The sequence below is a fragment of the Zasmidium cellare genome, assembly GCF_010093935.1.
Source record: "Zasmidium cellare ATCC 36951 unplaced genomic scaffold M409scaffold_45, whole genome shotgun sequence".
Lineage (NCBI taxonomy): Eukaryota > Fungi > Ascomycota > Dothideomycetes > Mycosphaerellales > Mycosphaerellaceae > Zasmidium > Zasmidium cellare.
In genome coordinates this window covers 1-13764 of record NW_022986989.1, presented here as the reverse complement: position 1 = coordinate 13764, position 13764 = coordinate 1, and the positions used below count along the sequence as shown (strand labels likewise).

The following is a 13764-nucleotide window of genomic DNA, read 5'->3' as shown; positions in this document are numbered from 1 at the left end:
TTGCAGTAGCCAATCGCGCAGAGGGCAGCTGATCGTGTGCTATCTGGGCATGCTATACCTATCCCAAAGAGGGCAGACACTGCCTCCGCCCCCGATAATGCTTCATGCAAGGTAAAGAGGCCGCACCCGGAATGCTGCCATCCGCGATCAATGCCAAGGACCGAGGGTGGCCTCTTCGCCAGGCTGATAACACCCAGCCATGTTCTCAATTCCGGCGCAGCAAACCTAACGACCTGACTTGTCCTGACCTACGATTCTGTGTACGCAGCTGTTGGGCTCTTGCCAGCCCGTCGGCAGGCTCGCAGCTCATCTGCGACGAGTAGCCGCGCCGAACTAAACTGAACGCAAATGCGGGATTGCCTGAGTATCTGTTGACGATGTCCTTTGGAATAGGTTGCAGCGATATCCTTGCAGGCATTAAGATCGCGGTCAAGTTGTACGATTATGGGTTTGCTGAGGAGAACAGAGCAGGTATGCAGCACATTCCAGACGTGAAGCAGAATCTGCCGCTGATAATTCGACAGATGTTCGATACAGGAACTTTAGAAATGAGTTGCTCAACTTCCGCATCTTGCTGCAAAGACTCGATGAAGCGTTGCAGAGCGCTCAGAACAGATGGGAGAAACGAGGACCTACCCTGGGTCAGCGACGCCCTTACGAACCTCTCTCCGAGGACTTTGAAGCAGAGCGAGTGACAATCGTTGGCAATTTTGTCAGCACGCTGCAAGAATGCGAAGCACTTCTCGAGCACAACAGACATCTCCGCGAGAGGAGCTCGAATGTGCTGGAGAATCTGTACTTCAACCTCTCGCAACAAGAAGTTCGCGTCGAACACTTGCGACATCGATTGAACTTCCACTCACAAAAGATTCGCTTGGTCATAGATCGCCTGTCGATCAACCTACTCACCGATATCGATGCCAAAGTCGACGACATTCTCGCTATCTCCGAGCAGAACCTACAGATATCGAATGAGATTAAGCTTGAGCTCAGGAAGTTTCGAACGTCATGGCTTGGATACATCTCTGGAAACGGTGTGCCCTCCGAGTCGTCTTCAGAAGGGCAGCATGCTGTGAGCGCAAGCATCGCACAGAGATTTCTGGACAACGTACGTGAGAATGCGCCTACAGATCTTACAGGCGGTATCCCTTTGCAAGAAGGCTTCGATGCGTTACTCCTACACTTCGAGCAGAGCTGCGAGTCTGGATCAGATCAGACTCCAGAGAGATACCTCCTCTTCCTCAAATCACGCTGGCTATTGGACTACCTGAAGCAAGGTACCGATTATAAACACGCTCGGCCAGGCTTCTACTACCGACGAGCGATTAACCAAGTTGAGCAAGCCATATCGGAACGACTCACGCAACCAGGGGAGCTCATCGCATACGACGAGAATACTTTAATGAGTCAACCAGATGCATGCTTCCATACGTGGTCGCCGGATACGCTTGGCCCTGTCGTCGAATACTCTCAACCACATCCACTAATGGTTCGAGGAGACGAAGTGCAGGTCGCTCATATTGAACTCGCACCGAGCAGCACAACGGAAGGTGACTCTGTCACAGTGTTCAAGAGTTCAGACGAGCACTTTCGGGTCGTTCATGAGAACAGTCCTGCTTCGACACAAGGCAAAGTGGTCATTACGCCGCACAAAGTGCATATAAGTGAGGACAACTTGATCCCGCGATATGCCTTTCCGACCTTGGCGAGTCCTTGCCACGAGATTGCCATTTTCTCTCGCAGCGAGGAGGAGCTGTTCAATTTCAGTTCCATCGGTGATCTTCACCGCTTCCAGAGTGCTCTGATGGGCTACGACGTCTCGCATGACCAAGGCGACGTACCTGTGCGTTGCCAATTGAAGCTCAAGAACACAAACACTTTGTTTGACTGCAGAGGAAGAATCCAGCTTTGGCAAGAGCCAATTGGATCAACGCCTCAAGTCGAGAGCAGTGAATCGAGTCGCTCGCCATCTCTTCAAGCTCCAGCCTCCACACATAGGCCACATTCCCGCCACGACAGTCTCGCCTCGTCGCTTCCTCCACCAAGCACCATTACCACAAACGCGGACGGTTGGGAGGCAGACTCCATCAAGCTACCATCCATCGCGATATTCACCCAAGTCACTGTGAAGGAGCGGACTCGCTTTGCGGCGATATCGATCCCTTTGCGAGCTGGAATGAAGGTTGACCCGCGGGAGTGCAGTTGTCATAGACAAGGCTACGAAACCTGCGCAAGCCTCGTCATCACGAAGAAGAACAAACAGATGTTCCCAATCCACATGATCCAATCTGAAACCGACTCGCAAGGCAGACCAAACCCTAATACCTTCGACATCTTCCCCCTACGCTTACCTCGCCATCCCGATTTCAGCAAGGTTACCAGCACATACCAGGCGGAGTACATTCTGCTCAACTTCAAATCTCTGTCGGAAAAGCAACGCTTTCACAAGGAGTTGGACCTACGATTCGAAGTGCGCGACAAGCAGATCGAAAATCAACGCAACTTCGAGAAATGGATTCTCAGTGCTCAGGACAAACCTCAAGGGCGTCAGAGAAACCTGTCCGCCAGCCCGACTCAGCTGTCATCCTCTTTTGAGAGACCCGCTGGCTCTTTCTTAGCTCAAAGTCAGAGTCGAAATGGCAGTAACAGTGGCAGATCGTCCACTGTCCCGGTCAGTCCGAGACAAAGCGCGATTGAGGACTTGATACTACCTGTGGCGCCGCCTCGGTTGAACAGCCAAGCCGTCAGCAGACAGCAGACTATCAATACCACTCACCGGTTCACGCGAGACTCCAGAACAAACTCCTCTGCGACCACCATGACCAGACGTGACACTTCTACCTCTGAAGCGTCACACTCAGCTGTGCATAGTGAGATCATGGCCCCCAGCACTGGACAAAATACAAACAAGAAGCAGCCTTGGTGGAAGAAATTATGATATTGAGAAAGCTTTGGTGTGTGAAAATGGTTTGCGGTTTTGCGATATGTTTTCACTTTACAACGAATTGCTTAGCGTGGCCATTTTGCAAGCAAGAAGTGTATTTGTAGATGGTTTGAAGGACGATACCCGGGCATAGGAGATGGTGTGCGGTAAGGTGTTTGGAGTGGCAACGATGTTACGAATATGAAATGAGAATTTATGAGATAAGATACTGTTCTTTGTTGCAAGCAGTGCAGTCTGTTAAAGTTCTGTGACAAGCGACATATATGGCACATTCATATGACAGTGACTTCGCGTTGGCAGCGCACCAAGTGTCGTGGAACAAAGTTTAGCCGACCTGCGCTTAATCGACTAGCGCGTTCTGCGAAGTGAAGCTGGCCATCTGGCGTGTCTGAGGATTGCCAGGCACCACGATATCCACCACTTCCTCCCCTTCAACAACAACCAGCAAAATGGCGAACAGGCAGGGCTACGATGTGGTCGTCGATGTAGATGCTGAGGTACGCGCATATGAAAGGCCATGGGAATGAGTGAGGTGTGCTAAAGCTCGATTCAGGGAGATCTCGGCCATACAGACCTTAACGACGACCTCGAATTCCACAACTCCAGTACGATCACAACACCCTCGACCGTAGAGGCAGCAGTTCTAACGTACCTACAGCATTCGACAACAACAACGCCCGCAACAAAATCCCCTCCGACTCCCAACAAAGCTCCTTCCTGAACCCCTCGCGCCAACCCTCGTCCTCCTCCAAACGCTTCCTCTGGAGCATCTCCTTCTACCAACAATTCTTCGACGTCGACACCGACCAGATCCTCCACCGATGCCGCAGCACGCTGTACCCGCGCCAAAACTTCCTCGACGTGATGGAAGGTAACCCGGACCTCTACGGGCCCTTCTGGATCGCGACCACCGTCGTCGTGATCCTCTTCCTCACGGGCACGATCAGTCAATACCTGGCGGAGAAGGGCAAGGGACACTTTGCGTATGATTTCAGACTGCTGTCAGGAGCTGCGGGGTTGGTGTATGGATATTTGATTTTTGTGCCGTTGGGGCTTTGGGGGGTGCTGAAGTGGTTTGGGAGTGAGAGTGCGAATCTGCTGGAGTGTTGGAGTTTGTATGGGTATGCGAATTTGATTTGGATTCCGGTTGCGATTGTGAGCTGGAGCCCGTTGACGAGTGAGTATATCGGTGAAAGATGGGGGAGACAATGCTGACCACGTTTACAGTCCTCAACTACGCGTTCGTGGGCGTTGGATTTGCTTTCTCGGCTGTATTCTTGTTCAGGAACCTGTATGTTTGACCCGATCAGGCTACATCAAATCACATGCTGACCGTGTCTTTAGCTACCCGGTCGTCTCTGCCACGGATGCGAAGACTTCGAGAGTCCTCCTGATCGTGGTCATTGCTCTACATGCCGGACTTGCCATCGCCATCAAGATCCTCTTCTTCGCACACGGCAGCCCGGCCTCGAAGGCAGCGCCCAAGGAACCTGAGGGCCAGGACGGAGATGCTGCTCAAATGGTTGCCCGAATGCTGCTGGGCATGTAGCAGTCTGCGCTTACTGCACCTTGTCTTCCAGAGCTTAGAACATGTACTTTAGTAACGAGTCGGCACAAGATATGTTTACCGAAAACACGTGCTAGCAGGCAAACACGTCTACATCGCCCGCTGTGTCTACTGTTCCTGTTTGAGGAAATGGTTGCGCTTGCCAGCTCGTATTGGTATTACTCGCATAGTGAGTCACTCGCACTGGAAAGGAACAAAGAAGGGCAGTGCAGTATTGTCCGTTGCCCAGACCCAAAAGTCGTTTTAGCACGGGCACGCTGATGGGCTTGCCGTCATCGCACTGCACCCCACCATCAATTTCAAGTCTGCCGCCGACTTCATCCTTCTCCCCAACATCACACTCCGCCGACGGCACTCACTTGCTGTCACGCATCACTTCATTAACAATTTGCCACCCTTGTGCCGTCGCGCACACCTCCGCCATACTGCCTTACGGTGGTAGCATGAAAACGTGCGCCTACTTCCTCAACCCCGATCCGCCTCCAGAGCTGCTTCAAGCAGGAGGCAAATCTCTGCACATCTGGCGCCCTCACTGCACTAATAGCTGAACGCTTTCCTCTTCTGTCACTACTTCTGTCACCAAAGCGACAAATTTGTTGCTGAATACCTGCTGGAACTTTGCCACAAACGTAACTCACCACACCAGCCAATACCATCGAAATGGCACCCAAGGGCAAGAAGGGAAAGAAGGGCAACGACGACTGGGACGATGGTCTCGGTGAGAGCGCAGACCCGATAGCCCAAGCAGAGGCTGAGGCTAAGGCTGCTGATGCTGCCAAGGATGCCGAAGAAGATGAGGGAGCTGGCGGCGGCGGCGGCCTGATGGCTGCGCTGAAGAAGAACAAGGAGAAGCGTAAGAAGAAGGGAAAGGCCGTTGACAACGACTATCTCGAGGGCGAGGATCCTACTGAGGATGGTGCCAACGGGACTCCTGCCGAACCAGTCGTGGACTTGGCCGCTAAGGCACCGGAAGAGGCGACCATGGACGATGAAGATGATGTGTTCGGCCAGCCTGCTAAGGGAAAGAAGGGTAAAGGTGGTAAGGGCGGACAGCAGCAGGCTAAGATGGCTGCCGAGGCCGAGGATGAAGATGAAGATGGAGAAGAGGGTGGTGGCGTTAAGACGAAGGCCCAGAAGGAGAAGGAGAAGAAGGAGCGCGAGAAACAGCGGAAGAAGGAGCAGGCCGCTGCAAAGAAGAAGACGACCGCGCCAGCTGCGCAGCCAAAGCAGGAGGCTGCCAAGCCTGTTGAAGTTGAAGCCGCGCCGGCCGCACCAGCTCCTGAACCAGCTGGTGGCAAGAAGAAGAAGCTGAACCCTGCACTTCGAGCACTTCAGGAACAGCAGGAGAGGCTCCGACAACAGCAGGAAGAGGATGCCCGGACCAAGGCTGAAGCTGCTGCGAAGGAAGAAGAGCAGCGCAGGCTGGAAGAGGAAGAAGAGAAAAAGAGAGAAGAGGCCAAGGCAACGAAAAAGGCCAAAGAGAAGGCCAAGATTGAGCAGCAGAAGCGTGAGGGTACCTACAAAACCGAGAAGCAACGGAAGGATGAAGCCCAGCAAAAGCTTCGTTTGCAGCAGATGCTCGAGTCTGGTGTCAAGGTTGCTGGCATTGAAGGCGAAACGGAGCCCAAGAAGCCGACCAAGAAGGACTTGCGCAAAAAGGATCCTCGCAAGGAAGCCGAAGAACGTAAGGCTCAGCAAGCCCGCGAGGAAGAAGAGGCCCGGAAGAAGTTGGAGGAGCTGAAACTCAAGGAGGAGCAGGAGAAGCTGGCTGCCGAGGAGGCCGAGAAGGCAAGACTGGACGCCGAAGCCAAGAAGAATGAGGATGTTGAAGACGACCTCGACGACTGGGAGGCTATGGCCGAGAAGGATGAGGATGGTGTCAAGGATAGCTGGGATGCCGAGTCGGAAGAAGAAGGAGCTGTCAACGGCAAGCCTACTCAGAACGGTACTAACGGTGCCAAAGCGGATGCGAAGAAGTCGAATGCCGAAGACGACGACGAGTCTGAGGAGGATTCTGAAGATGAGTCTGATTCAGACGAAGAACAGACTGTTGCTCAGAGGCAGGCTGCCATGAGACGCCAGCAGGCTGCCGACAAGCGGAAGCGCGAGGTTGAAGAGGCTCGCAAGGCTGCTTCAAAGGATAACCTTCGCTCTCCCATCTGCTGTATTCTCGGCCACGTCGATACCGGTAAAACGAAGCTTCTCGACAAGATTCGACAGACCAACGTCCAGGAAGGCGAAGCTGGTGGTATCACGCAACAGATTGGTGCTACCTACTTCCCTGTAGAGGCCCTGCAGAAGAAGACTGCCGTCGTCAACCAAGACGGTGCCTTCGAGTTCAAGATTCCTGGATTGCTGGTCATTGACACGCCCGGTCACGAGTCTTTCACCAACCTCCGATCTCGTGGAAGCTCGCTCTGTAACATTGCCATCCTGGTCGTTGATATTATGCACGGTCTCGAGCCACAGACTTTGGAGTCCATGCGCCTTCTGCGTGACCGCAAGACGCCTTTCATCGTCGCCCTCAACAAGATCGATCGTCTTTACGGATGGAAGCCCATCAGTAACAATGGCTTCCGTGATTCACTGAACTTGCAAAAGTCCAGCGTCCAGTCTGAGTTCCGCGACCGATTGGAGAAGACTAAGCTGGCGTTCAGTGAGCAAGGCTTCAACGCCGAGCTTTTCTACGAAAACAAGTCTATGGCCAAGTATGTGTCACTTGTGCCAACGTCAGCACACACTGGCGAGGGTATTCCCGACATGCTCAAGCTGCTCACCACTCTCACGCAAGAGCGTATGACCAACCAGCTTATGTACCTTTCCGAAGTTGAGTGTACCGTCTTGGAAGTCAAGGTCATCGAAGGTCTTGGTACGACCATCGACGTCGTCCTCTCCAACGGTATCTTGAATGAGGGCGATAAGATCGTGCTGTGCGGTACTGAAGGTCCCATCACCACCGACATTCGAGCCCTTCTTACTCCTGCCGAGATGAAGGAACTTCGTGTCAAGTCTCAGTACGTCCACAACAAGACCGTCAAGGCTGCGCTCGGTGTCAAGATTGCGGCGAACGGCCTCGACAACGCCATTGCTGGTTCGCGACTGCTCGTGGTCAAGGACAAGGATGACGAGGATGAGATTGAGGAACTTGAAGAAGATGTCATGGGCGATCTTGAGAACCTCATGTCGAAGATCTCGAAGTCTGGTCGTGGTGTCACGGTCCAGGCATCTACTCTTGGTTCTCTCGAAGCCCTTCTCGAGTTCTTGCGGGTCAGCAAGATTCCCGTGGCTAACATCTCCATCGGTCCTGTCCACAAGCGTGATATCATCACCGCTTCGACGATGCTGGAAAAGGCGAAGGAGTACGCCGTCATGCTCTGCTTCGACGTCAAGGTCGACAAAGATGCGCACGAGTTGGCTGACCAGATGGGCGTCAAGATATTCACTGCTGAAATCATCTACCACTTGTTCGACGACTTCACCAAGCACATGAAGGCGCTGAATGAACAGAAGAAGGAAGAAAGCAAGATGCTGGCTGTCTTCCCCTGCGTGCTTCGCCCAGTCGCCGTCTTCAACAAGAAGGACCCCATCGTCGTCGGCGTCGATGTCATCGAAGGCAATCTCCGCATCAACACACCCATCGCCGCCGTCAAACAGAACACCGTAACAGGAGCCAAGGAAGTCTTCACGCTCGGCCGTGTCACGGGTATGGAGCGCGACCACAAACAACTGCCCATCTGCAAGAAGGGCTCACCGTCCGTCGCCGTCAAGATCGAAGGCTCCAACCAGCCCGGCTACGGTCGTCAGCTCGAGGAGAAGGACACGTTGTACTCGCACATCAGCCGTGCGTCGATTGATACCCTGAAGGAGTTTTACCGCGATGAGGTGGAGAAGGATGAGTGGACTTTGATTGCCAAGCACCTCAAGCCGTTGTTTGATATCAATTAAAAGCGGTGGTGTGAGCGGGGATGTAGACTGGATTGTTCGGAGTTTTCTTTTGCTATATATAATGTTCATTCGCCACTTTTGCCTTCTTTTGCACGAGTCCATTGCTTTAGCCTCCTGACATTTCGTTTCTCTGTCTAGCTGTCTTATACCCAAACGTGTGTACTATCGTGAAATCAATGGCAGTCGCGACGGCATCCGCCCCACGAGGACAAGGACAGACCAAACCTAGAAACCTGCATCATCATCCTCGAGGTAGTGAGGACCATAAAAGAGACACGTCGACTCCTCTCACGGACGCTTTCCCTTCAACACGAGAATCATCCACTACTACCATCGTCGTCAAGCGGAGAACGAACAGCACTCATAATCGTCATCAAAGCAACGGCCCCTCAAAGATACCAGCCAAAAGAAAACACACCCGAAGAACAACCAAAACAATCGAAACTCGAACTCCAACTGCGCCTCTGCAAAAACTCCTTCCCGATAGCCAACCGATGACGTCGACGCTCGCAGTGCACACAATGCGCCTGCGTCTGCTCGAGATGGCCAGTCGCTCGAGATGGCCAGTCGCTCGAGTACAGGTGACGTCCTTCAGATGACGGCGCGTTGAGGCAATAGGCGATGCCTCAGAGAATTATTGGTATTTCTTGCTACGACTACAGGCAATGAGAGCAACGATAGCCCAAGGCCTCGAGCACTTTCAGCACCCGATACACAGTCCATAACAAGGAGTGACTCCGTTGCGTCGCCATGTCGTCTCGTCTCCGGATCAGTTCTACTGTGATGTCTCGGCGGCAACCAAATCAGGCCACCGTGTTCAACGACTGCGACAACATCGAGCGCCAGATGCAAGAGGACGAGCACAAAATCTGGGGCTGGGTCGTCTATCGAAGCGATTACTCTAGCGAAGAAGACTGGCAGGAATTCCTTCAGCGACTTCGCCATGGTATTGAGAAGGCTCTTGGACACTGCGGTGGGCTGGACATGCTTCCCAGTCTGGATTACCACGTCTTTGAAGATCAAGACCTTTTTAACAGCTACTATTCGCGAGCATTTTCGTGTCTGGGCTGCGACTGCATCAGAGCAAGAACAAGGTGCAGGACCTGCACGTTCTCAGCGCTATCAATTCTGCATTCAAGTGGATAGCGATGCCCTGCATTCAGTCGTCCATAACCCCCTGTCACCGGGGGACTCAGGGTATCGGAACAACAGGGGCTGGGTGAAGCTCATTTGGAAAGATTGGGAACCAGCAGCCGACGATGCGATGGAGTGGCGCGACGAACAACCAGTCGAGGGCATTGCTCTAAATGACGTGGGTTGGTGCCGAGCGACATATGAGTACATCATGCCTACCATGTACGCCATGATACGGAGCCGGAACGATTGGTATAGAGAGTATCGTCGACCGCCCAAGGTCATACATGGTTGAAGGACATTACGGAGGCCGCGGAACGAGCTACTCTACATTGCGTCAAATTTCGAAATCCGAGAGAACAAAGGTGTTGATGAAAGGAATCAAGGACCTTGCTGCGGAAGAGACGCCTGCTCACAAGGACGAAGATGACGAGCAAGTTACTGACAGAATATCATATAATTTTTCTACACATGACTGTTTACCTCGTCAAGGAACAGTATCAAACTCCCCAGTACACTGCCTTAAGAGTCGCAGCACGGATCTCAGTAGTGCCACGGCTGGCAATCACTCAGCCCGGCAAGGCATTCAATCAATCCCGCTTCCCTCTGCCCTCCTCCTCGATCCTCTCCACCAACTCCTCCCAATTCTTTGCCGTCAAATTCTTTGTCATGGCCAAATCCACTCCAGCAACTCTTTAGATCCAGCTTCGCAGCTCGACCGAGATCAGAGAATCCCGCTCACAATCCTTCAGAGGTCGCGAAGGACTCACTTCGTCGGGCTTCATCATGGTCATGGCGCAGATCTTCGTCATGAGCGATGGCATGAGATCTTCGGCGTCACATTCTTGGATGAAGACTGAAGCCCGTCCTGAACTCCGTCTGGGCCTGGTGCTGAGCCTTGTGGCCTCAGGCTCCCGAGCATGTTGAACCAATCCCAGGGGAGTTGGGATTCCTGTTGGCGGACATAGCCCATTGCTGGTCCACTGGACGGCAACATATTTTGTGAATCCAGGATCGCACTTTTGACCAATATCTCGACTTGCGTTACGGTGAGGGAGACTCCGAGTGCGCGCTTGAGGGGCTCGTTGAGACCACGTGATGCGACATAGCCAACGTCTTCTATCACCGGAAGGCTGACAGAGATTGCTGGAAGCCCATTATAGTAATTCCTGTGCAAATATAGTTAATACGCGCGATTTTATAAATATGAAGGTTGTTTTGGAAGGGCAAGTTGATCTCGTGGATTCTGACCAATTGGGGGAGTGGTGAATGCGAGGAAATCTTCTGTGACATAGTAATGTAGATAATTAACAAAGCGAGCGCTGGAAGCACTGCGAACATATCTTAGGAGTAATCGAACCGATCTGGCATGATTATGGGCGCCGCCAAGGTCCATCCAAAGATGCCGTAGCAGACCCAAGAGCTGACGATTTTGACCCAGCTGGCCCAGTATGTTCGACCGACGGGGACAAAGTGCTGTTGATCATCTGTAGGTTTGTCCAGGCTGGTGATGTTTTGCGTGAGAAGCGTCGCGACCCAGGCAGTGGCCAGCATGAAGATGATGTGAAAGAGAGTGTAGTTGTACTGGGTCCTCTGCTTTTCATCATCAAGCTTGTGCTTGCCAGTCTTGTCGCCGTCATCATCCTCGTCATCGCTCTCGTCGAGGGCTGATGCTGGAAGAGCGCCCGACTCAACGGCTCGGCGGAGGGCTTCTTGACGCATTGCTCGTCGGCTCTCAGGCTGGGTGTCGACAAGATCATGACCACCAGCCTCATCATCCAAGTTGACCGGAGTGTAGCCAGAAGTGCCAGAGCCCATCGCAAGGCCATAAGTGGCGGCTCTGGTGGTGGTGTAAGCGCAGGTGACAAAGGTCACAATGGCTCCGATAATGACACTAGCAGTTCGGGTGCCGGTGGCTCGGACCAGTGGGTTGCAAGACTTGTCATCTGGCTCCATGGCGACGGCACTCATGGTGAGATAGGTGCAGTAGATGGAGACAACTGCTGCCTGTGCAAGGCCAGCGCGTGGGTTTGTGGCTTGGATGCTTGGGTGGATCGCCATGACGCTGATAGCAATCAGGAAAATGAGGTTGAGCTTAATAAGTCAGTAAAGAAGTCCTCTTTGATATCATCAATGAACATACCGTGATGGCCGCCTGGTTCATGGAGCATCCACTGCCGGCGAAGAAGATGTACATGATGATGACCATGGCGATGCTTCCCAGGTACATGCCCAGCGTGGAGCCAATCAACAACCAACGCCAGAACTTCGAATCTTGATCCTCAATCTTATCGATACAGTATTCCGCAAAGGAGTGTGCGAGGTCCACCAACAGCACCAAGCCCAGTAGGAGGAACAGAACCGCTCCAACCAGAGCGACATAGTTGCCCCAGACCTCGAAGAACGTGTTTGGTATCAAGAAGCTCAGCACAATCAACCCGAGCCAGACCACAATCTTAGGCCCCCAGAATCCATTCTGTATAGCAGCACGCGAATCTTTCGAAGTCGTAACTCCAACGAGCAGGATCGCGAGGACGAAGTGGAACAAGCCGAGGGCGAAGTTGATGCGGTGGACTGCGGCGAAACCGAAGCAGGCGTGTCCGGCGCAATCGATTGTAACGTAGTCTAGTAGGAGACCCTGTAGTTTCTTGACGGCCCAATCGGTGAGCATGATCCACGAGAGGAGCGAGTTGAGGAGGAGGATAAGGGCGTAGGCGATACGCGTGGCGACGCTGTTGTTGCATTTGCCGCATGCCGAGCAGACGGCGCTACATGTGGCCTGTATATGATGTTAATCTCCCAACGATATGCGAGAGGTATGGGAAACGTACTGCACCGCAGCAACTGGCGACGAAGGTCAAGGCCTAGACATGCGATCAGTACGTTTGCGCCGGCGCGGCGGACTGGGTTGAATCACTCACAGTGCCCATGCTAGGGACTGCCAGCAGCGGTAGAGACAGCAAAGCACCCATCTTGATTGCAGCGCTGATCCAGAATTGATGGGGAATTGGTTAAGACGATGCTGTCGCCTGCCTGCAAGCAAGACAGGATGTCGTTGATGCGGCTCAGCGGAAAGTGGCACGTGCGTGTCGTCATCTTCATGCCTCAGGCCACCAAGATAGACTTCTTCCCCTCATTAGCCGAGGAAGGAGGCCTATACTACTAAAGAACGGAATTTTCGTCTATAGTTTTCTAGCTCTCTAATTAGTTAGGTTAAATATATATATACTAGTAGTATAATACTAATTATAATATTAAAAAAGAAAAAAGTAAAGTAGTAGAAAAGTAGAGTCTATAACGAGAACGATCTAGAATAGATATTAGAAGATACGTTTTAATTCTAAGTTATTATTTATAATTAAGTTTTACTATATTAGGCGAAAGTAAGGCTATAAGCGAATTTAAAGTAGACTAATATATTAGAATTAGTTTATTAATCCTAGAATTTTACTTAGTATAGATACTAAACTTAAGTTCTTAGTTAGAGCTCGTTAAAAGGAGAGAGTCGATAGACTACTAAAATAATCTTAAAGTAGAGGTTTAGGTATTTTAGTAAACTAAATAGTAAAATTAAATAGTAAGTTAAACGCTATTATTAATAAGTATAATATTATTCCTATATATAAAGGAGATATATACTACTCTATACTCTATAGAGTAAAAGAGAGCGCTCTACTACTCTTCTAGAGAAGCGAAAAAGTAGTTATATACGCTAAGCCTAGAAAGCTCGTACGTACTAAGCTCGATCTATAATACTATTCCTCTTTTATATTAGTACGTCCCGAGCTACTCTAATAAGTACGTAGTACTTTATACCCTATCGTATACTTTAGGTAATAATATCTCTCTTTTCTTCTAATAATATTCTCCTAACTAACGCTCTATCTATATAAAGCTATAAACGCTATATATTATAGATCGAGTATAGTACGTATAGGCTCCCTAGGCTTAGTATATATAACTACTCTCTCGCTCTATTAAAAGAGCGATAGAGCGCTCTCTTTTTTACTTAATAGAGCATAGAGCGATACGTTTCTCCTTTATATATAGGAACGGTATTATAGTTTATATAATAGCGTTTAGCTTACTATTTAATCTTACTATTTAGTTTATAATTATATCTAAACCTCTACTTTAAGATTATTTTAGTAGTCTATCGACTCTCTTCTTTTAA

General features: G+C 51.2%; 5 protein-coding genes across 5 annotated transcripts; 4 read left to right on the top strand and 1 right to left on the bottom strand.

Annotated features, from left to right (window-relative positions):
• Positions 1-377: 377 nt before the first annotated feature.
• M409DRAFT_28661 (uncharacterized protein) lies at positions 378-2938 on the top strand (the record flags this gene model as incomplete). Its single annotated transcript, XM_033809131.1, has 2 exons — positions 378-471; positions 525-2938. The coding sequence occupies 2 exons, from the start codon at positions 378-380 to the stop codon at positions 2936-2938; spliced, it is 2508 nt and encodes an 835-aa protein (XP_033661667.1).
• Positions 2939-3393: 455 nt separating this feature from the next.
• M409DRAFT_70114 (uncharacterized protein) lies at positions 3394-4493 on the top strand (the record flags this gene model as incomplete). Its single annotated transcript, XM_033818578.1, has 5 exons — positions 3394-3441; positions 3498-3549; positions 3603-4121; positions 4172-4235; positions 4289-4493. The coding sequence occupies 5 exons, from the start codon at positions 3394-3396 to the stop codon at positions 4491-4493; spliced, it is 888 nt and encodes a 295-aa protein (XP_033661666.1).
• Positions 4494-5171: 678 nt separating this feature from the next.
• Positions 5172-8456, top strand: M409DRAFT_59572 (uncharacterized protein; the record flags this gene model as incomplete). The annotated part of the gene is made up of 1 exon (XM_033814232.1): positions 5172-8456. One exon carries the CDS (start codon positions 5172-5174, stop codon positions 8454-8456), a length of 3285 nt encoding a protein of 1094 aa, XP_033661665.1.
• Positions 8457-9206: 750 nt separating this feature from the next.
• On the top strand, positions 9207-9885 carry M409DRAFT_59571 (uncharacterized protein; the record flags this gene model as incomplete). Its single annotated transcript, XM_033814231.1, has 2 exons — positions 9207-9402; positions 9452-9885. 2 exons carry the CDS (start codon positions 9207-9209, stop codon positions 9883-9885), a joined length of 630 nt encoding a protein of 209 aa, XP_033661664.1.
• A 1049-nt stretch (positions 9886-10934) lies between these two features.
• Positions 10935-12562, bottom strand: M409DRAFT_70112 (uncharacterized protein; the record flags this gene model as incomplete). The annotated part of the gene is made up of 4 exons (XM_033818577.1): positions 10935-11684; positions 11734-12369; positions 12422-12454; positions 12512-12562. 4 exons carry the CDS (start codon positions 12560-12562, stop codon positions 10935-10937), a joined length of 1470 nt encoding a protein of 489 aa, XP_033661663.1.
• Between the last annotated feature and the right edge of the window lie 1202 nt (positions 12563-13764).